The sequence below is a fragment of the Canis lupus genome, chromosome 5 (assembly GCF_011100685.1).
Source record: "Canis lupus familiaris isolate Mischka breed German Shepherd chromosome 5, alternate assembly UU_Cfam_GSD_1.0, whole genome shotgun sequence".
NCBI classification, from domain to species: Eukaryota; Metazoa; Chordata; class Mammalia; order Carnivora; family Canidae; genus Canis; species Canis lupus.
The window spans coordinates 5,504,019-5,528,307 of record NC_049226.1 but is presented as its reverse complement, the minus strand read 5'-3'; the positions used below and the strand labels follow the sequence as shown (position 1 = coordinate 5,528,307).

The 24,289-nt window shown below is 36.6% G+C and overlaps 1 protein-coding gene across 4 annotated transcripts in view; it reads right to left on the bottom strand.

Moving 5' to 3' along the window:
* Window positions 1-24,289, bottom strand: part of ARHGAP32 (Rho GTPase activating protein 32) — a 291,250-nt gene that overhangs the window by 193,496 nt on the left and 73,465 nt on the right. The window contains exon 1 of one of the 4 annotated variants that reach the window (XM_038535653.1): window positions 1,772-1,964. The exons of 2 other annotated variants lie outside the window; for them this stretch is intronic. In XM_038535653.1, the coding sequence (XP_038391581.1) occupies window positions 1,772-1,887 (116 nt within the window). In that variant the 5' untranslated portion in view covers window positions 1,888-1,964. Of the gene's footprint in view, window positions 1-1,771; window positions 1,965-24,289 lie in introns of those variants that run through there. One more of the 4 variants, XM_038535654.1, reaches the window with a different exon arrangement.

Here is a 24,289-nt window from a genome sequence, read left to right as displayed (position 1 = left end):
TGTGTCATGGCATTTGCCACTCTAGTGTTTGCAACAATGCAAACCTAGAGTTCAGTTTCTCAGGATGAAAATGCTATCACATAGTCTTGAAGAAAAAAGAAAGATTTGCTTTCAAATTTAACAGTCAGAAGAAAAACCCAGACAGGCTCCTGTTGCCTAACAAGTAAATCAAGGATGACAGTACCAAATCTATTACAACAACAAAGTCTGGATTATTTCTTCCTTTGACTAATACCCCAAAATAACTTTTATAATTTTAATACCAAGTTAAACAGTTTTAATACCAACAAAATACATGCTTTATTTTTTTCTAACTGTCCATGAGACACTGACCATATTATAAAGAATTTATGGAACATAAAAAAGCATATTTTGGTAGAGAAGTAGCTTACTCACATAGGAAAGGCCATATAAAATCATGGGAAGAATGACAAAGTTGATACAAAAAAAGAACTTCATATGCTAATAGTCCATTTTCATACTTTGAACATTAAACTTTTTTACAAAATTTAAAACACACTTATTCATTTTAAACACTGAGTGGGAAATTTAATGTGAGCTATCAAGACTTCCTTATATTTAATCCTTTCTGCCATTTATCCTTTAGTTTTTTTAAGATTTTATTTATGAGAGAGAGTGTGTGAGGCAGCAGGAGGAGGGGCAGAGGGAGGCTGAGAGAATCTCAAGCTGACTCTGCCCTGTGCACACAACCCAACATGGGGCTCAGTCTCAGAACCCCGAGATCATAAGCTGATCTGAAACCAAGAACTGGACAGTCAACAGACTGAGCCACCCAGGCTCCCCTATCCTAGATATTAAAAATCAGATCTGTGGATAAAGAAATTCTTTAACTTGAGAGAGACTCTTTCGAACATTAAACATAAAGACAAGATCTGATATAAATAATGGTATGTTCACCTACCCAAGCACTCACAGGTAAAATTATAAAAGATGTTTAATTGCTCACGTGGGTGGCAGTGATAATATAGAGAACAAACTTCTTCATGATTTAATAACTCCAAAAGAATGAATTTGCTAACCTGTTTGGAAAAAAAAAAAAAAAGCCTTCTAAAGTTTAAAACAGAATAAACCAATGGCACTCACAAAGACCTGTTTCTTCACCCATGCCACCAAACTTCAAGATCTGCTTAATTAGGAGGCATTCCCTAAAAGAAGTTATGAAGTTACAACTAGAAATTCAAAACCAAGAAAGATTCCCAAGAGGGGAAGGGGAGTAAGACATAAGGTCAGGGACAAGAGTAGGGATCAAAGCCATGAAATAATTAATTTGTACTTATGGTCAAAATGTTTCATACACATGAACAAAGCAACAGAAGTATCCATGCACCTGGGCACAGATACATATAAACATTCTAAAAAAGAGGAAGAAAAACCTATTATATTCAAATTCAGATCAAATCTATTGGGTACAAATCAGATACAGGAAGGAGTGGTACTTCATTCATTATGAGTCTCTACTTGAAATTCCTGAAATGCTACTACAAAACCTGTCTAACACCTTCTCTTCCTGGTGTTCTAACAAGTCATTTAAAATGCATTTTATAAGCTCAGGGCATGTTGTGGAATGAAGAGCGCTACGTGCAACTAGAAACCTGTTCTTTTCAGCTCCAAAACGTTCCCCAGAGAAAAAAAAAGATAGTCTCACCAGAGAAGAGATTAAAACTGGAAGGATCAGAAACGGGTGCAGGGGTGGAGAGAGTGGACAGAGGAACAAAAGTGAGAGAGAGAGAAGGGTGAATTCCATAATTACCTGAAGTCATCTTCCCTCTCTCCCTCTTCACTGCCAGTCATCTCGGTTATAACTTCAGAATCCAACCAAAAGACACTATCATCTCCCGAAGTGCTACTCTCACTTTCAGTCTCCATCTTGTATTCAAAAAATTTAATCCTCAAGGCATGAAATAAAGAACACCACCAATGTTCAAGTTGTTCGGCTCTGTTTATGTACACCCAGGTGTGTGGCTGATGCACAGTGATATGTGATCACGCCGGGCCACAGTCTATTACGTACTATTCTAATTACAGTTGGGGTAAAGACAGGAAATCACATAGAGCACACTCACTGCATCCGACGGCTCCACACCTGTGACACCGAGGCCCCTCCCACCGCCTCAGGCTCTGTGACCTACATAATCCAACGCAGAACCCAAATGAAGGTGAGTTTTCACTAATTATTGATCTAATAACTATTTTTCTCCACGCGGGTTTCCAGTTAACAAGTTAAAAACAGTTTCAAAGTACAAGCTTTTCTTATTTTGCTATTTCAAAATGAATTATGAAAGGTAAACCGAAAACCAGAAAGATAACACTATGATGTAGAAGTCTCCTGGGCCAACCACAAAGAGAGGCACAGTTACAGACCTCACAGTTAAGGAGGATCGCAACTCAGAGACATGACAAGCATGCAGCAGGGACCTGCCCAACTTCATGCCTTCTCATATTACACCCATCTTTCCTTCCCCGCAGTAATAACTGCCAGATACACCTTGCTCAGGCATCTAAAATGGGACATAACAGCCAGGCTTGTCCATGGCCTTTTAAAGAAAAATAAATAAATAAATACCAGAAGTTAAAAGACATTGACAATTACACCAAATAAAAGCATGCAACATTTTTAACACACCATTTAAACTGCAGACGCCCATGGCAGCAATAAAATGACTTGCTGGGAAAGGAGTGAAGACTACAGCATCTGTAACACTGACAATAACACAACTGTTACTCAGAAAATAACCACGTTGGTACCAACCACTGATACGTCAGATACTCATCTTTTGGCCCAGCAATTCCCTTTCTAGGAAATTACTGTTTCTTATTTATTTATTTATTTATTTATTTATTTATTTATTTATTTATTTATTTTTATTCATCAGAGACACGGAGAGACAGAGAGGCAGAGACACAGGCAGAGGGAGGAGCAGGCTCCGTGCAGGGAGCCCGACGTGGGACTCGATCCTGGGTCTCCAGGATCACGCCCTGGGCCAAAGGCGGCTGAGCCACCCGGGCTGCCCTGGGAAATTACTTTATTTTCACAGGTGGAAATAACAAAGAAACAAATATTCACAGCAGTAAACTTTATAACAACAGAATAGCAAAAACCACCTAACTTGCTCATTAATGGAAAACTGGATAATCAAATTACGGAATCTCCACAGAACGGAATGCAATACATTTGGGTAGAGAAACTCAAGGCAGCCCTACTGGTCAAGACTAAGGCACAGTATCAAGGCAAAGAAAAAAGAGGCAAATGTGGACAACAGTATAGATGACATGTTCCCAAACACATTTTCAAAGAAGAGGAAGGAGAAACACACAGGACTACATGCACAGAAGATACACAGGACAGTACCAGTGAGAGCTGCTGTCTCCAGGGGGAAAACACGGAACGAGAGGGAGACAGGTTTTCACTGTATCGTGCGCATATCACCCTTGCAAGAATAATAACTAACTTTAACAGTCTTTTATATCCCTCAGCAAAGAATCAGATTTTTAAATGTTAAAATAACAGTATTTAGGTCTGCTTTTTTCTTCTAAACAAATCTAACTCCTTTAATGTGTTTCATGAGTCCAATTCACCTTTCCTTTTAATTCTTTCTTTTGCTCCTTCATTACTGTCATTGATTTGCCTCACTTTCTCAAGCCCTTTCAAACCTGAAAATGTGAACTGTAAGCAGTAGTTTTACAGAGAACGCTAGGACGGTCTAATCAACACAAGCTCACCCAGGACATCTTCGTTTCTAGTCCTAGGACCACTGCAGAACCATACCTCCCCGCCCACCCCACTGCGGTGACAGCCTTCCATCCCACCAACCTGACCTATGCACCAAGGAAGACCTTCCACAGCTCTCACAGTTTTGACTCTGCTATCAGTTCAAAAAAAAAGGTTTCAGCTTCAAAATCAACCTATTTTCTGTTCCCTTCTTCAATAGCTAGTGAAAATCCAGGAGAAACATAAGGTAGTGAATGGCAGAGGGCATGTAAGGAACAAAGCGGAGTCGATCACTGGGGTTGCCAAAAGCTCCATATCCCTGAAGACCACAATTGCTTTCACTCCTTTCCTTGACTGCTTTAAAACCTGATCAGGCTTCACGTCCCCAACCAACTTTTGTGGGGGCACAAGTCTCTGACCTAAACCACAGGCCTCATCATGGACAGTTTACAACCAGTTGGTTCTTTATCTTCTACTGACCAAGTGATAAGAAAGACAAAGGGAAGGGGGAGTTTCTAAACCCACCGCAGCAAGAGGAAAAGGAATTTTAGCAAGAGTTTAAGAATCTGAAATTAGAATGTTTTCTTTTTTTCAAGAAAAATGTTTTTAAGGTAGCTTATTTTTCTAGCAGCAGTAAAGTAGTAATAACAACAGCAAATATACACTTACTTTCTGTGCCAAGCATTGTGCCACGGGCCTTACAAAATAATTCTAATTAATTAGGTAATCCTCACAGGTAGGAGCTATTTTAATCCTCACATTACAGGTGAAGAAATTGAAGTTTAGCATAATAATCTGTCAGGGTTACTCAGTTTATAAGTCTGCATTTAAAATACTTTTTAAAAATCTGCCTAAAAATCTAACCACCATATGAAGTATTTCTATGGAGAAAATACGTGGCTTTCAATTTCAACTACATTAGCTCATTAGCTTGGCCTGCTCTGATCTCTTAATTCTGTTGTATGCTGGCGACCTGCATTCATTTCTATACAGCATCCCCCACACATCTGGGTTGACTACAAAAAAAAAGGTACACATAAGTGATCACAAAACAAAACAGCAGCAGGGCAGGAACCGAGAACCCGGGTCCTGATACTCCCATTTCATGCTCCTTTACCAACACTTTAACTTAGAATTGTTTTATCAATTCTGTTCAAAACAGCCCGTGGCACATAGCCAAAAGGTCAATCAAGATCTCCTGAACTAGGCACCAAGCTTTATCCACAGAATGCTTCACAATTATGATTCTAAACACAGATATACCAAAAATTGTGTATTCTCAATGTGAGTAACATGTCTAGGTGTAATTAATGTATGTGTGTGTGCGTGTGTATAACTATTAGAAAGAAAAGTTAAGCATGAATCCTCCTAAAATATTTGCAACTGAAGACTTTCTTCCAATGTAAAAAGCACAAAATATAATGTACAAATGTCATCCATCATTAATCATTTTTATACTATATATTCATTCTAAATTCCAGATTACTTATATCTTTAACTTGTTTTCCTAACCAAGTGTCCTGGTTGGCTCAGTCAGTTGAACAGCCAACTCGATATCAGCTCAGTTCATGATCTCAGGATCTCAGAGTCATGGGATCAAGCCCCAAGCCGGACTCCATGATCAGAGCGGGGTCTACTTGAGATCCTCTCTTGCCCTCAGCCTCAGCCCCTCCCCCTACTTGTGCACTCTCTCTCTAAATAAGTAATAAATAATATCTTTAAATTTTTTCAATTGTTTTTCTAACCAGTTGTAGGTGGTTTGTAGGTATGTTACACTGCAATAACTAACTTCAAAAGAATAACTATTTTCTTACTATACAATACTCTTGTGTTCTGAATCATCATACACAGACATCTAGTTGAGTTTACAAATCTATCGAAAGGGCAAACAATTATGTATACTTTATTTTGTTAAAATTTATTTAAGTAAAATAAATATATTTGTTTATTTATAAATAAATTTCATTAAAATATCTACAGTACACAATTTAACATGCTCCTCTATAGGTCGCTTTAAAAATAACAGAAAAATCTGTTTGACTAGAAAACCTATCATGTTAGAATAGATTTTGCCTCTTTAGAAATATATATTTCAAGAGGGATCTAACTCTGAACAACTCTTCAAAAATGCTAAACTTCAAAAAAGGGATATCTTAATAATACATCACTTCTATCACAATAATGTATGTATTTAAAAATATATATTGTATTCCATAAAGCTGTCTTATGAAACTGGAAAAAAATTTCCATAGAAATGGGAATATTTTGAAATCAGACATTGGTTCAAATTTCAACTATGTCATTTATAGATAGTGCAGCTTGAGGTAAGTAACTTAAAGTGAGTCTCAGTTTGGTAATCTCTAAAAGAGGAATAATAATAACCTTGTAAAGTTAATGTGTGGATAAGAAATAATGCATGTAATGAAACCATCATATTGCGCAGTAAAGATAAGATCCTCTCTAAAGGACAGACATCATGTTCATCATCACTGACACCATGGAATGCTTTTATTGTTGTAATTGTACAAAAACTGAGAAGATATTTCATCTTAAATACTTGGCTTTCTTTAGTTTTATCACTTAGCAATTTTTACCATATTTGAAGGAGAGTAGTAATCTCATAAATGAAAGGAAGTAAATCTCAAATAAGAAATAATTTTCTACTTATTTGAGTCCCTTTCATAAATGTAAAGAATGGAAAATCAAAAACTGAAAGTTCAAATACTCCTCTCATTACATTAATATAAGGATTACAAAGTACATATAAAACTAGATCATAAGACAATTCAGCATGACATTTCCAATCTCTCTAATAAGTGAATTTAAGTGGAAATTTAGCAAGTATATGCATAAGCTCTCAATATTTAACTAAAATCATCTATTGTTTTTAAATTCTGTATCCTTAGCCAACCAAAGATTAAAAGCATACTTGCTGGTATTCAAGTTTAAAAATAATATGCAGTATTTATTATAATGTAGAATACTGCCTTCAACAAATATATAATCTCAGGCTATGTTTTCACTGTATCAGTAACTACCATCAGTTGTTACACATTCTAGAATCTTCATCTCATGTAAATACTGACTGAAGAAAAATACTATGACAGTCTACCTAATCAGACTTCCTCAACACAAATTTTAACCATAGTGATATAGTCTGTTTGGTATCATTAACTGTAAACAAAAAAAAAAATTAGAAACTATATAGAGCAGATACCATTATTATAAGAAAATATATATATATACACACATATAAAGACTTGGAGATCATATAACAAAAATACTCTGGGTAATTTTTACTTTTTTCTTTAATTTATCTACAATGTTTTTAAGCAGAGAGCCTGCTTCCCCCTCTGCCTGTGTTTCCACCTCTCTCTTGTGTCTCTCTCATGAATGAATGAATGAATGAATGAATGAATGAATGAATACATACATACAAACATACATACATACTCAAGAGCTCAAGGTGCTCTTGCACTAGGGAAAAAGAACATGATATCAGCATTAAAATATTCTTTCAAATGGAATTAGAGACTGCAGAGAACGATTCATACATCTACCAAGCCATGGGCACACATTACAGGCAAGTTGTCTTAACGTGAGCATTCCATTAGGAGACTCAGTAAAAACAAAACAAAAACACCAACTTCACCATAATCTAGAGATCTCAACAAATCCTCACTGGTCTGAGACACTACTCACAACAGTGTTTCAATCTACAGATAAAATAACCAAAACTATACAGTGTTAACAAATAAAGGTTAACTCTGAAACAAGTTCTAATTCTTCTAGCAATGAATTTAAGACCACTAAAATACAACATCTACATGTAATGGTTAAATGAAAACACTGCTAAAAAGTAATAAAAGCATAGTGTTTGAAAATTAAGAATTATGCTGCAACTGATTTGGTAAAGGCCTTATAAAGACAATTAAAACTCAGTATTCTGGGCAGCCCGGGTAGCTCAGCGGTTTAGCGCCGCCTTCAGCCCAGGGCCTGATCCTGGAGACCCAGGATTAAGTCCCATGTCAGGCTCCCTACATGGAGCCTGCTTCTCCCTCTGCCTGTGTCTCTGCCTCTCTCTCTCTCTCTCTCTCTCATGAATAAATAAATAAAATCTTTAAAAATAAAAAATAAAAATAAAATAAAACTCGGTATTCTTTAATATAACACTGAATTAAATAAATTATTTCCTGAGCTAGAATTGTGATTGAATATGTCATCATCAGTGAGCTACAGAACCAAAAGGTTTCCATTACAAGTTTAGGGCCTTAGAAAACTATGATCTTGGCAAAAAACTGAAATCTATGTATAGTACTTCTGGTAATTCCTGTAACTGGATCACCTCCTGTTAACGATATTTCAAAGAAAAATGCTAAATGTAAACTTAAGAAGTAACAATCAGGGGAGAAAGCAAAATGATTCAATGATTTTTTTTTTCCCCATTATCCATTGTTACAGAAATTTCTTCTGGTAAATTTAATCAATTACTAAAATAATAATAGTAATAGTAATAACGTAAATCTTTTGGTGAGTAAACTATAATACAGAAGTAAAAAGAAGTTAATATACGTAGATTTGTGGTACCTGGATGGCTCAGTGGTTGAGCGTCTGCCTTTGGCTCAGGTCATGATCCCATGGTCCAGGGATGGAGTCCCACATCGGGCTCCCAGCAGGGAACCTACTTCTCCCTCTGCCTATGTCTCTGCTTCTCTCTCTGTGTCTCTCATGAATAAATAAATAAAATCATTTTTAAAATAAAATAAAATAATAAAAGGTACACAGATTTATATTTAAGTTTGAATGACACATTAATTAGGGATTATCTGCCTATTTCTTCTGATTTGGCTAGAACCAGACATTAATATTACTATCTGTGGTGCTTTTCATGTGATGTTTTCATGTGATGTTTTCAAAAGATGTAGTAAATACAAAGTATATTTTATAATATATCAAAAAGTACTTCAAAATAATAATACTGTTTCTGAAGTGTCAATTCAGAATCTTCAGATTCTATGCCCTTGTGGTAAGATAAGCATGTTCTGGAGTGCCTGGGTGGCTCAGTCAGTTGGGCATCTGCCTTTGGCTCAAGTCATGATACTGGAGTCCTGGGATTGAGCCTCACGTCAGGCTCCCCACTCAGCAGGGAGTCTGCTTCTCCCTCTGCCCCTGCTTGTGCATTCTCTATCACTCACTCTCTCTCAAATAAATCAATAAAACCTTTTTTTTAAAAAAAGATAAGTATGTTTAGAAACTGAACTTATTATTTACTGATTTGTAATTTATTAAACTACTATTTTACTATTTATAAGTAGTATTCAAGTTAAATATACAAAGCAATTTGAAAACAGCAGTGCTAAGTATCCATGGTTTTCATTTAGGAAATAATGTTGATTTTTTTTTTAATTTAATAAAGTTAAGATCATTCAAATTCCTCTGTGCCAATTATTACCTATGTGAACTCAGGCAATTGAGATCTCTTAAATTCAATTTCTTCATCTGATCAGAATAACCTTGCCCAATTATACTGCAATTGAAGTGATCAGATGAAATAAGAGATATACACTATCTATGTACCACAACATTTGTAAATAGTAAGTGCTAAAAAAAAAAAAAAAAACACACACAGAAGACATAATAAAAGACATTTCATGAATCTATGTTTTGGATCTACTAAAAAATGTTAAACTTCTTTAGAAGAATAAAAATTCTCATGAGATAAGGACTCTTTTGTAAATTACTAAAATACCATTATCTCACCTAAAGTAATCAGCCAATAATCCCTTAATATCATAAATACATAGTCAATGCATCAGGCTTTCTAATTGTCAGGAACCTTTTTTTTTTAAACAAATGGTTTGTTTCAATCACAAAGTTCACACATGGTGGTATTACAGTTAATAGTTACAGTTAATAATCCTCCTTCATTTTTGCCACATATTTGTTGAAGAAATCAAATCCTGCATATTCTCTAACACTCAGGATTTTGCTGACTAATATGCCAAGAGTCTGGTCCTACAGACTCCTCAAGCTATCATATTTCCATTTAACAGGCTTTCTTTTAAATATATATATATTTTATTTCTTTACTTGAGAGAGAGAGAGAGCGTGTGCGAGCATGCACACAAACAGGGGAGGAAGGAAGGGAGTTGGAGAAACAGATTCCTCCCTGAGCAGGGAGCCCGGGGGGGGGGGGGGGGGGGGGGGGGGCTCGATCCCAGGCCCCTAAGATCAAGACCTGAGCCAAAGGCGGAGCCCTAAGTAACTGAGCCACCCAGATGCCCCTACCTGTACTAATTCTTAAAAGCTATATGGAATGCTTTGGTATTTTCTGACTCATCTACCAGCCTTCTAAAATAAATATTAATCAAATGAACAAATAAGCAAAGTGGTAAAATATCAGTAAATACAAAGCTAAAGTAACCAAAAGGCCATAGATAATATATTCTTCCAATGACTTAAACGGGTATTATTGGGGCAGCTATTCAAGGCAACACATGTTAAGAGGTTTCAAGTGTTGTTTTGACTTCTAACCTAAACGGGTTCTTGCATCCTCTACTGCCACCTATGACATCTATATGTCCTCCTACATGATCTAAGTTCACTGGCAATACCTGCACATATCTGAACAATCTATGACTAATACTAAAACTCTACCCAGTATGTTTGCCACTGGTCAGTCCCTATTATTTTAGAATGGCAACATAAAAGCTGTATGAACTATGGAATATCCTTAAAAGAGGGGACAGAAACATTATCATGGCTCCTATTTGGACAGGAATTAGAAACAACTGATATCCTGGAACAAACTACCACCTAGATGAATAAAGTTGAAATATAGAACTACCCCAATACCTAGTACAGTAAATTTAATTCACTAACTCTTAAACATCTGAAATTAAATCATTAGTAGGAATCAAGAGGTCAAAGATTAATCTATATAACAGGTTGCATATCTTAGAAATTCCCCATACCAATTCCCATACAATGTGTAAGAGAAATAAACAATAAACATCTTCATGAGCTTGGAAATCCAACAGAGTTTGCCAAGAACTAGACCATTTCCTCTCCATCTACCCCGAGAAAACAGTTATTATTTGACCAGTGTATCAGAATCTACAAGCCAAAGAATAGTTAAAACAAAAAAAGATTCTATAATTATCGACTATATTCACAAACTAACAAGAAGTTCTTAGGTGAACAAATGGAAAAGACAATTCATCATGGTTTGTCTGCCAGCATCAACCAACCAACCAATGATTAGCATCCGCTCTGTCATTTTTCAAATATAAAATACAAAACAATTAACAGCACAATAAAAACATCACCTAAGACTAGTATAAGCAGTTTACTATTTATAAAGCATTCTGACATATTTCAAAGCAAATGACAAAGAGAAAGTAAGCCAAGGGAAGAGTGGGAATTTGGGGGAACTGAACGTTTAAAAGAAAAAGCACTGAGAATTGAATTCACTATAATTTTCCTAAACTACACAAATATTAAAGAACAATAAAAAACAGGTAAACACATTCCATGAAATGAGTAGACAACAAGAAAATATGGTCACAGTATTGTTTTCTAAGGGAAAAATTAAGGATCTTCCTTCAAGTGTGGCTTGAAACAAATTTTCAATCCTTTTTTCTATCCCCAAACAGTTCAAAAATATGCACACATTCATTAATAAAACTGACTCATTACCTATTTATTTATTTTGATTAACAACAATTTAAAAGCAAATTATCTTTGAGAGTGTCAAGCTTGTTGAGCATTCAAACCGTAAGTTGAAAATTATTTTAATTAGAACTTAATTTTACTAAATTGGCAACACGAAAGAAGTTAAACAAGGATGGGGAGGAAGGAAGACCTAGATGAAAGACAGGAGTCCCTGGTCTGCTAAGGGAAAATATGAGGGTAAAAGTAGGAGGACAAAAAGTAAACACGTAACTCCTTAAAAATTCACAGCTGAGGGGATCCCTGGGTGGCTCGGCGGTTTGGCGCCTGCCTTTGGCCCGGGGCGTTGTCCTGGAGTCCCGGGATCGAGTCCTGCATCGGGCTTCCCGCATGGAGCCTGCTTCTCCCTCTGCCTGTGTCTCTGCCTTTCTCTCTATCATGAATAAATAAATAAATAAATCTTTTTTTAAAAAATTCACAGATGAGGGGCACCTGGGTGGCTCAGTTTATTAAGCATCTACCTTAGATTCAGGTCATGACCCCAGGGTCCTGAGATCAAGCCCCACTCCTTACCCAGTGGGGAGTCTGCTTCTCCCTCTCCCTCTGCCCCTGTCCCTGGCTCATGCTCATGCTCAAGCTCGCTCACTCTCTCTCAAATAAATAAATAAAATCTTTCTTTAAAAAAAGTCACAGATGACATAAATCATTAACCAGATTATCTGAGGATATCAGTAAAGTATTCAAAACATTCGGGAAATAACACCAAGATGTCAGAATGCTCAACTGCATAGACCCCAGCTGTGAATCAATGTGGGGATAATTCTTAAACCGACTGACATTCGTGTTAGGCTATCATCTCTGAAATCAGGAACATTTGTTTGAGTATGTGGTGTAAATGTCTAGAATGGTAAAGAAAAAATTGCCCAATGGCTACATAATGCTGAAAAGAATGAAGGACCAGATAAATACTTGTGTCAGAGAATACACACAACTCGAAACTATGATTAGCACTTATAAAAATGTCAGAAATTTAACTATCTTCAAAGTTGGAAGAAATCTTAAGGACCACCTCATATGAAGTCAGCTAGTAAACTAAACTCTAAAAGTTCATGTTTCCTTTTCCTACCTTACCACTAACTGTATGGTAAATTTTCACAAAGTATCTCATTTTCGTTCCAATACCCACAACAATCTAGTGGAGTGATCAAGAAAACAACACTATCCCTGTATTACTTAAGTGGGAACTGAGGCTTGCCCAAGGTCACACAATTTATAAGTGGTATTTACCTCTTAGGTTATTTGTGAAGGAACAGGTAAAATGTCTCCTCCACTAAAAAAAGTTTCAAATCACTCCCCAGTCCAAAGCATTCTCCTTTCTGCTGCCCTACAATATTTTCAAAAACACTTTGAAAATACTTTTAATAATACAAGAGTAATAGGCATAAAAAGGGTAAATGATTTGCCCAAGGACACAAGGGTGGAGCTGGGAGTCAGAGTCCAGAGATCATCACTACACTGTTCCCCAAAATGATCACTAAATATGATCTCTTGTGCTATATAACACATTTCTGTAATATGAATTAGATCACAACCAGATTATATATAACAATTTTTTCCCTGTTTTCAGTCAGGCACATCCCGTTTAACAGGAAGTTCATGACCATATGGTGGATGCAATAAAACGTAGGGTATCATTGTTCTGTACACAATACCCACTCATACCATTTTGATGCTGGTTTCAAAGGAGTCCCACACTACGTCGGCAGGGCTTTTGCATGCTACTTCCTCATTTTTGCATATTTTGCCCTTGTCTCTGTAATTCAGCAGCCTCAACGCTTCATGACACCCTTTCTGTCAAGCAACATAACCTTTTTTTAAAGATAAAATCCTATATTTACTGTAATGTTTCTTACTTACTAGCCATTTGATATCATCTTTTTAACTGCACTTTTATTATTAGGACTGGTGTTGCTTTCATTAGTGCTCTGGATACAAAGCTGAATATATTTTGAGTGATTTGTATGACTGTTTTTATCAGACCTTTTTGGCGTATGATTTGTAAAACCACAAGATTTTTCAGAAACACATATATCACATTACAGCAAGAATGGTATAAAAAAATGTTTTAAAACCAGTATCATTATTCATATATACTCCTCTAGGGCCAGTCAGACCTTTCAAATCTTACCACAGAATAAAATTGTTGCCATCAAAAATACTGAACATCTAACACAACAGGACATGTAGCTCTCCCCTACTCATCTCAATGCCTTCAGTGTAAACCAAAAGCCAGGAGTTCCTCAGAATGTAAGAGAATTACACAAACTGTAGCTGGCTCCTAAACTTGACAGGACATCATGATCACAGGAGTAGCTTAAAAAAAAAAAAAAACTACAGGTTCTCCCAACCCCACACAGACCCACTGGATTTCCAGAGACCAGATCTTAGAATCTGCATTTGAAATTCTTCAGTTGATTCTATTTACCTGACAGCCCAGTTGCTTAATGATCAGGTGCTTCATAAGAAAGAAACGAGCACAAAAATTATGCAGCCCCAAACGATATGCTTTTACTTTCTGAAATGATCAATAATTCAAGCAAAATAAATAGCATTTCTAAGAGTATTAAAATTGTATAAATATGATCCTATAACTTAGAATTCATATTGAAAAAAAAAAGAATTCATATTGATAAATTCAAATATGTAGAACTGTTCATTAGTTGTGATTACTAAGAGGTGAATGAGTGGTACCAGCAACATAACCATCAACTACACCCTCTCACTAGTTGCCTCATTAGCAAATAAGGCCCTCATTGTGGGAAATGGAAGCAAAATCATGGGGTTTATTACAAACACACATGTAACAAGTTTTATTTTCTTGGCTCAGAGCTCCAGCAATCTGCAAGAAAGTCACCACCTTCTGACTTATTTATTCTGAAATTCTTGGTTCTACTGGGGCAAATTATTCACAATAAAGCTGTACCAATAACAGTTACACTATTACTAACCATACCACTTAATTTATCTTAATTTATACTTATTTCTCCACTAACATTTCTTATTTAAGTGCTTGCACAAATCAGCCACAATTGGTATGTGATAGCTACTATAGTACATAACATAGTACCACTATAAACACTTGAGATGACAATTAGAGCAAGGTATGCTTGTACAAAATGCTCTAGGAAAGTTCCCATCATGTTATATACTCAAATTTATGTTCTTATATATCTGTGATCCAAAATATTTACAAGAAGGTAACCAATGCTTAATTTGATGGCTGAAAATCTGCTCATTTTACATATAAAGAAACCTTATTTGGACTACCAAGTATGATTAATTTGGATCTCAAATTATACTTTATTTGGCCCTTACCTAGTTGTCCCCCAAAATATATATGTAATGTCTTACTTTATTCTCCAAACCCTATCAGAGGTTTACCTTTCATAATGGTACATTTCAAATAAATTATAGTACACTTATAGAATCCATGAATTTTCATTTATCTAAGCCTCAAATGTTTTGACTCACTTGATAGTTCTGCTATTTGAAATTTAAATGACATAAATTGAGATACAGGGTAATCCAGGGATGCCCCTCAGGCACTAACATACTGCTTTGCTCAATGAAATTCACATCTTACTGAAAATGGACAAAATCACTGCTTCAGTTAAACCAGAAAAATACCCCAGGAGGTATTTCATATGACACAAAGGATGTGGTTTGCCACCTATAAGCAGCTCAATTTTAATCTTTCATTTGTCAGAACTACTTGCCAAAGGCAAATGAGAGTATCTAATAATACACTGAAATTTCTTGCAATTGGCAGATGCTGTAACAACAACGGAGAACTATAACTGATGTGAGACTCCAAGATATCATCACAGCACACTTATAACCCTGACTTAATAACATATTGCAGGACATGTCAAAAATAGTGCGCCCTATCTCAGCTGCATTAAACAAATGCTGCATTATTAAAACATACATATTAGACTAAAATCTCCTGAAAATGTAACAGGTTTCCTTATCTTGAATTTTTTTTGTGTTCTAAGTAACATTTTTTTACTAGTGTAACATTTTCATAATGCCAAATAAGCCATTTAAAAACAGATTTATTTCAATTAGATACAGTCCTGTGTAACAGCCAAAATACCAAAGCTTGCATAAGGACAGTACAGGGATGATAAACTGAGGTGGTAAATGAGGACAGGGAGACAGGGAACAAAACTATATACTCCAGTTTGGGGGTGGGAGGAGGTGTGTGTTACATGACTTTTTTAAATAAAAATTATAAAAATCTTGAAGATGAAAACAATCTACCTCTTATTTGTCTCATCTTGTCCATGCCTGTTGCTCAAGAAGCAATTTTTAAAAGAAAACTGCAGGAGTACTCTTCCCTAAAATCTATCCCCAGTCTAACCATCAGAAAAAAGTCAGGAAAACTCAAATTAAGAAACATTCTACAGGGAATCCCTGGGTGGCTCAGCGGTTTAGCGCCTGTCTTTCGTCCAGGGCATGATCCTGGAGTCCCGGGAGTCCTGCGTGGGTCTCCCAGCATGGAGCCTGCTTCTCCCTCCTCCTGTATCTCTGCCTCTCTCTCTCTATGTCTATCATAAATAAGTAAATAAATCTTTAAAAAAAAAATTCTACAAAATAACCTACCAGTACTAATCAAAACTGTCAAGGTCACCAAAACCATGGGAAGTCTGAAAAACTGTCACAACCAAGAAGAGCCCAAAGAGAAATGATGACTAAGGGAAACCTGGTATCCTGGAACAGAAAAGGAACATTAAGTAGAAACTAAAGATTCAAATAAATATGAACCACAGATAACAATTATGTATCAATATTAACTCATTACATGTAACAAATGTAGCATTAAATGTAAGATGTTCACAAAAGGGGAAGCTGGATGTGGCGTAAATGGGAATTCTGTACTATGTGTAACTTTTTGGTAAACCTAAAACTATTCTAAAAAAGTTTTTTTAAGAATTCTATTGTAAGTGATAGAAAACATAGCTCAAACTGGATTAAACAAAATATATTGGCTCATATAACTGAAAATACTTAATGACTGGTCTCACTTCAAGCACAGAAAGATTCAGAAGGTTCAAATATTTTCAGTAAAGTGTCTTCACTGGTTGTCTTTGTCCTGCTCTTCATATGTTGGCTATAATCTTAGGTTTCAGGGGCGCTTGGGTGGCTTAGTCGGTTAAGCATCTGACTCCTGGTTTTGGCTTAGGTAGTGATCCCAGGGTCCTGAGATCAAGCCCGATGTGGGGCTCCCCACTCAGCAGGGAGTCAGCTCCTCTCCCATCTCCCCTTCCCTCTGCCCCTCCCCCTACCCACTTTCTCTCTCTAAAAAAATTAAATCTTTAAAAGAAATTTATATATATAAATATAAAATTTATATATAAATATAAAATTTATATATATAAATATGAAATATATATTATATATAAATTATATATAATATATAAATATATAAATTTAAATTTTAAAAGAAATTTATATATATATATATATATATACACGCACACACACACACATATATATAAAATCTTAGGTTTCAGATACAGTTTTGCTATAACATTTGTCTTGAAAATACAAATTTGTTCCAAAGTGACTGATACATTAAGGAACAATCCGAACATAGCATGAACTGTACATTTGTCCGTGCATGACTTCATCTGCTGAAAGAACCAGGTCAGGAGATAGCAAACTTTTTCTGTTAAGGACCAAATAATACTTTAAGCTTTGTGAACCATATGTTCTCGATCACAATTCTGCCTTTGAAGAAGGAAAGCAGCCACAGATGACAGTAAAAGGAAAGGACATGGATGTCTTCCATAAAACCTTATTTACCAAAACAAGCAGAGCCTTACTCAGCTTGTCAACCAGGGTTAGGGTTAGCGTCAGGTGAATGCAGAAGATTGCATGGAGCAGTACCAAGCCCTTTAGGAATATAGAAAACAAACCTCACCAGGATAATGAACCACACCTATCCACAAGCAGTATACAACTTTTCAACCAATTGTTGCCCAGCCTTTCCACCACTTGACAACACACACGTTGCAGTCCTTCTAATCACATGGTGGCCACGGTCTTGCACCCTTTTCTTTCCTGGTAGCCACCACAGATTCAGTTTAATTGGGCCATTTATTTATCTACTTCTGAACCAATCACTGTGTCCAAAAGACCGTACTGTGCTCTCTTGGTCATGGCTTGAGTCGTGGACTTTATCCTTGCAACAGGAAGGTGGAAACCTACTTGATCCCTAAGTAACTAAGACTGGGGTAAGTATGCTCAAAAAAAATCAGGATCCTATCATAAAAAATGATAATAAAAATTTTTTTTAAAAACTGAGAAAGAAAAGTAAGTATCTACTACAATCTCTCTCTTCAATAGCTACAGACTAAGTAGCATAGCTTACTACGCGATTCATTCATGCAAACTCAACAGTCTCTATTCAGCAGGAGGTAGGATTTCAAATGGTTTAAAGACATGCATTTTTAATTTAAAAAAAAAAAGAGCTTCAAAAAAAATCTAATTCAATGTATGGCACCCGGTACTCAAGTGAAAAAACAGCAAATCTATTTCATTGCTGGATAAAAGCTATGATTAATTTTATGAAGAGAGTATGCTTTTATTCTGTTCTTTATAATAAATGTAAAAGGTTTTCAAGGATACTTCCAGGGAAAGGATTCCTTTCACTCTGTGCACCAACTTCAAAACTAACCCATGGGTTAATGCACCTCATGGATACTGAAGTGAGCAATCCAAGATTTCCAAAGAATATATTCTCAAAGCTTATAAGCCCAAATGTAACTTTGCTTAAGTCCAAACAATTAGATAATAGTTCCTCTCAAGACTATATACTGATTTTAAAAATCAATGTGAAATGCTTTTTAAAAATTGCCTGCCTTTATGAACTCCACTCAAGCTCTATCTGTAAATTACTTCCCTGAACTTGCCGATTTTTTTTTCACATTGCTATGACTTTGTTTGTAATATTTAGCCCCTCTCTTCTGAACGGCCTTTCACCTCTTAGCTTGGTAAACAAGGACTCCTCTTTCAAGACTCAACTTAGGCAACACTGTCTTGTCTGAAGTCCTTCTTCCCAGTGATTATCATTGTTTTATTTTGGTTAATGATAATGTTTCCAGGGTTTGCTCAGTAATTATGGTGCTGGCTTTTGGAAACAGATACACAGACAGACAGACAGATACACACACAGAGATTTTTATCAGGTTACAGCAAACAGCCACCTATTTTTTCTATCAAGATTGAACATTGTATTTTAACGAATGGCTTTTCAAAATGAGACTTTCCATTTGATTTATTTATATGATGATTTATAAAAGGAATTTGCTTTCAAGGAAGGGGAGAAAATAATCACATCTTGATCATGGTACATTATTCTTTAATAAACTTTGGGCTCTACTAATAACTAAAGGATTTTTAGGGAATGGCAAAGAAATAAAAAATAAAAATAAGATTTTTGCACTGATATCTATCTGTGAGACTAATCAATCCTTTGTGCAATCTTCACCAAGTTTTGCCATCATCTTTAAAACTGTTGAAACTGTTCTTTCTTTTTCTATTCTCTATACCATTCTATTTAAATGGCACTGGTATTACCCCTTTCATAAGGGCACAGATTTCCTCTCCCAAATCATCCAAGTCCTGCAGATTAGGGTAGCAAGGAGGGTTGCTCTTTAAGAAATTTTCTATTTCTTTTATAATTGCTCTGCTTCCATTTTCTCTCTTTTCTAAAGTCAGTCTTCTAGGTAAATATAACCTTCCTAGAAATATTATCCAATTTATTCAGTTTCTTCTAATTCTTTCATCGGAGCTGAACAAACGTTATGGTTCTTTAAATTATTTATGTGCCCATGGTGCCTGAGTGGATCAGTACTGATTTCAGCTCAGGTCGTAATCTCAGGCTTGTAGAACTGGGCCCTGCATCGGGCTCTGTGCTGGGTGTGGAGCCTGCTTAAGATTCTCTCTCCTTCTGTCTGCCCCTCACCCTTCCTCAAAAAAAAATTAATTCTTTATGTGACCATGGTCCTTTCCAAATGAAATTTAACAGATTAGTTATTTCATTGTTTTCTAAAATAAAACAGCTCCTAAATATCTCTAATTACCTACTGAAAATGTTACTTCTCAATGCCTTCATTTAGCAGTAACAGATCCTATTTCATAAGGTTACTGTGAGAACTAAATGAGGTCACGTAAGTAAAGGGCTTCGAACACATCCTAGCACTCAGTGCACTCTATCAATTTCTACTTTGATCTCTGAGTTAGATTCTAATTGCTGCTATAACAAAATCACTCCAAACTTAGTGGCTTAAAACAACACAAATTTATTTATCTGATAGTTCTGGAGATCAGAAGTCCAAAACCAGTCTGACTTAAAGATGTTCAGAAGGCTTGTCCCTTGAGAAAAGGGGACAATCTGTTTCTTGCCTCTTATATAAGCTTCCAGAGGCCATCTGTGTTCTTCAACTCATGGCCTTTTCCACATTCTAACCTCCTGCTTCCATCACCACATCTACTAGTCACTCTGATTCTCCTGCTTCTCTCTTATAAACCCCTGAGGCTACCTGGGGCCCACTCAGGTTTCCAGGACAATCTCCCTACGTTAAGATCCTTAACTTAATCACATCTGCAAAGTCCCTTTCGCCACATGCAGTAATCTGATACAGGTCCCAAAGAGATATCCATGTCACTAGAATTTGTGAATGCTATTTTATTTGAAAAAAGGATCTTTTCAGGTTATGATTAAGGATCTTGAAATAAGAAAATAATCCTGCAGGGCACCTGAGTGGCTCAGTGGTTGAACATCTGCCTTTGGCTCAGGGAGTGATCCCGGGGTCCTGGAATCGAGTCCCTCATTGGGATCCCTGCAGGGAGCCTGCTTCTCCCTCTGCCTATGTTTCTGCCTCTATCTCTTTCATGAATAAGAAAGAAAGGAAAAGGAAAAGGAAAAGGAAAAGGAAAAGGAAAAGGAAAGAAAACCCTCCGTTATCTACGTGGTCCCTAAATATCACCACAAGTATCCTTTTAAGAGACAAAGAAATAAGAGATACACAGAAGAAAAAAAAGGGATCTGAAGAGAGAGGCAGAGACTGAGTGACCGACCAGCCATAAGCACAGGATGCTGGCAGCCACCAGAAGCCAGAAAAGGTGAGGAACCAATCCTCCCGAGAGCCTCTGGAGGAAGTAGGGCTCTGCCAACACCTTGAATTCTGACGTCCAGCTTCTAAAACCATGAGAGAATAAATCTGATACACCACCAAGTTTGTGGTCATTTGCTGCAGCAGCCACAGTAAAGTAACACGTTCACAGGACATATCTGAAAGGCCATTCATTATTCAGCCTTTATTAATTCCTTCCTTTGCTCTCTTTGGATTTATTTTGGTATTTTCACTCTTCAGGAGTTCAATGGGTAATTCATTTACTCTAATTCTTTCCTGTTTATTAATATGGATTTTTAAGATAAATAATCCTCCTACATATGCAGTTTTAGCTAGATCCCACTGGCTATATTTTGTTTTCATTGTCCTTTTCTACATTTCTTACTTCCTCTTTGATCCAAAAATCATTTAGAGTTGTAACTTACAAATGATACTGTTTTTGTGTTTTACATGTTTTTAATTATTAACGTCTACTTGTAATGTGATCAGAGAATACTGGTCAATTATTCCTATTTTGGGGGATTTCTTGAGGGTTTTTAATGAACCAACATATGATCAGTTTTTATAATGTTCTAAAAGAAATTGAAAAGAAGGTGTGTTCTGTTTTTAGAGTACAAAGTTCAATATATTTCAATTAGATTTACCTTATATTAATTGGGTTCTTCTAAATCCCTATTTTATTATCCACTGCTATCTCCAATGTTTGTTTTTCCATAATCCATATGGTTTCAGCTTTATGTTTGTTAATGCTGTTAAAGCATAATCAATGTGTACACTTTATCATTATAAACCTTGTCTCTTTTAATCCTTTCTGCCCTTTTTTCATTAGTTTCAGATGTACAATTTAGAGATTCATCAGTTGCACATAACACTCAGTGCTCATTCCATCACGTACCCTCCTTAATGCCCATCACCCAGTCACGCTCTCCTCCCTCGCCAGCAACCCTGTCTTATACCAAAACCAAAACCTTTTCCTTCCTGTTAGCTATTGTTTCAAGTAATCCAGAAAACTTTCTTCTCTGCTCTGAAAACCAATCAGCCATGAGAAAGTAACACTTAACATACATAAGGTTAATGAAGACACTGATATGAAATAGTGACACAAGATAGATCACTCTAAAGCCATGTCATACCAAGGGTTACACCGTGCCAATACACCGTGCCAATATCTAACGTTGCATGAGCAATAAGAAAATGTTACATGTTAAATACATTAATGTTTTTAAAGTTCATATAAAAGACAGCTCCTTGCTATGAGCATTTCTAAAGCTATCTTCTTTTATAACCATGTACACATATACTCTGCAATTTATATATTATGAATCACATAAGAGTTGTTTCTGATGTCTATCATCACACAAATACTAAAAAGAAAAAGGAAAAAATTTCAGTGCTATCTATCCTTCATTTCTGATTTCTAAATAATTTTAATGAAATTTTAAAAAAGACTCAAAAACATATACTATATAGTCCTTAAGGATTATTCTGACCTTTCTTTAACTTTTTTTTTTAAGTTTTATTTTATTTATTTATTCATGAGAGACACAGAGAGAGAAGCAAAGACACAGGCAGGGGGAGAAGCAGGCTCCACGCAGGGAGCCCAATGTAGGACTTGATCCCAGGTCTCCAGGATCAGGCCCGGGGCCGAGGGCAGCGCTAAGCCACTGAGCCACCCGGGCTGCCCTATTCTGACCTTTCAATTAAATACTCCAGTCATAGAAACAGTGATATACTTATCACTGAGGTCATCTTTGCAAAGTGGCTAAAATTACTAGTGTGGAGTCAAATCTGAGTTCAAATCCCAGCCTTGTTGATTACCATGGGACCTTGGGCAAGCTATTTAACTTAAACCAAAATTTCCTTATATGCGAAATTGGATTAATACTACCTACTTGAGAAAGACATGGGAAGAATTTTTTTTTTAAGATTTTACTTTTTTTTTTTTTTACTTTTTTTTTTATTTATTTATGATAGTCAGAGAGAGAGAGAGGCAGAGACATAGGCAGAGGGAGAAGCAGGCTCCATGCACTGGGAGCCCGATGTGGGATTCGATCCCGGGGTCTCCAGGATCGCGCCCTGGGCCAAAGGCAGGCGCCAAACCGCTGCGCCAACCAGAGATCCCAAGATTTTACTTATTTATTCATGAGAGACACACAGAGAGAGAGGTAGAGATGCAGGCAGAGGGAGAAGGAGACTCCCTAGGGGGATCCTGATGTGGAACTTGATCCCGGGACTCCGGGATCACAACCTGAGCCAAAGGCAGACACACTCAACCACTGTGCCACCCAGGCATCCCATTGGGAAAATTTAATATGACATATACACAATGGACCTGGCAATAGGCCTACTACACAGTGCTTGTAAGTTGCTGTTGTGTAAACTCTCAGGTAAAATATCAAGACTAACTCTGACTTACATCTACTTTTAAAGTCTGCTGATATTTATGAAGTATTAACTTTATGTCATTTCAAATTTATATTACATTGAACATACTGTGAAGAACTAAATGTTAAATAATATCTACTTATTATAAATCTGGTACTGAAAATATAGACAAATTTATCCATGGTATCTCACTGCTAACGAATGGAGTGCAAACTTCTTTATATAGAATATATGACCTGGCCTTTATATGTGTGTCCACTACCACACCTGGCAATTAGCCATTGCAACTATTTATGGTTCTCCACCCTTACTTATACTGTTTCAAGTTCTTTACAGAGGTGATTCCCATGTACCCTGTCCTCCATCTCAACTATATACACACCACACACCTCTACACACCTGGCAAAATTCTATTTGTTCTAAATTAACTCAAGTATCACCTCCTTTAAGAAGCCTTCCCTGGGGCCCCTGGGTGGCTCAGTCGGTTAAGCATCCAACTCTTGATTTCGACTCAGGTTATGATCTCAGGGTGGTGAGATCAAGCCCCATGCTGGGCCCCCCACTCGGTGCAGAGTCACTTGGTTTCTCTCTCCCTCTCCCTCTGCCCCCCCCCAATACATAAATCTTTACAAGTATAAATTTAAAAGGAAGCCTTGCCTGAGCTCCTCAGATATAAATTTATATAAACATAAACGATGGTAAAAGTACTAGATAAGGAGGCAAAAAAGATAGAAATTGGAAGGGAAAATACATACCAAAGGAAAGAAAGGGTGAGGAAAATTTCTGAAGGCATGTATCTGAAGCATAGGAGGAGATCCTCACCTCCTCCTCCTCCAAATAATAAAATTATTTAGGGTTACAATTCCCAGCCAATTTAAAGGTAAGACCGAAAAATAACACAAGGTGGATATTGCACCAGGAAGCAGACTCTGACATATCTGGCCTCTAGAATATTTACTAGAAAGTGCTAGTGGGATCAACATCTGTAGCAAGGAGAAGGCCTAATTAAAAAGGAGGAGGTTGGGACACCTGGTTGGTGGCTCAGTCAGTTAAGCAACCAACTGTTCTTGGGTTTGGCTCCAGTCCTGATCTCAAGGTCCCAAACCGACCCCCATGTGGGGCTCCTCAGCACAGAGTCTGCTTCAAATTCTCTCTCCCTCTCCCTGTCCATCCCCCTCCTCCTGCATGTGCATGCACTCTCTCAAATAAATAAATATTTTTAAAAATAAAAAAATAAAATAAAAAGGGAGACAATGACTTTCATTGTGGACCCAATGAAAGCTGCAGCCAACCCCTGGGA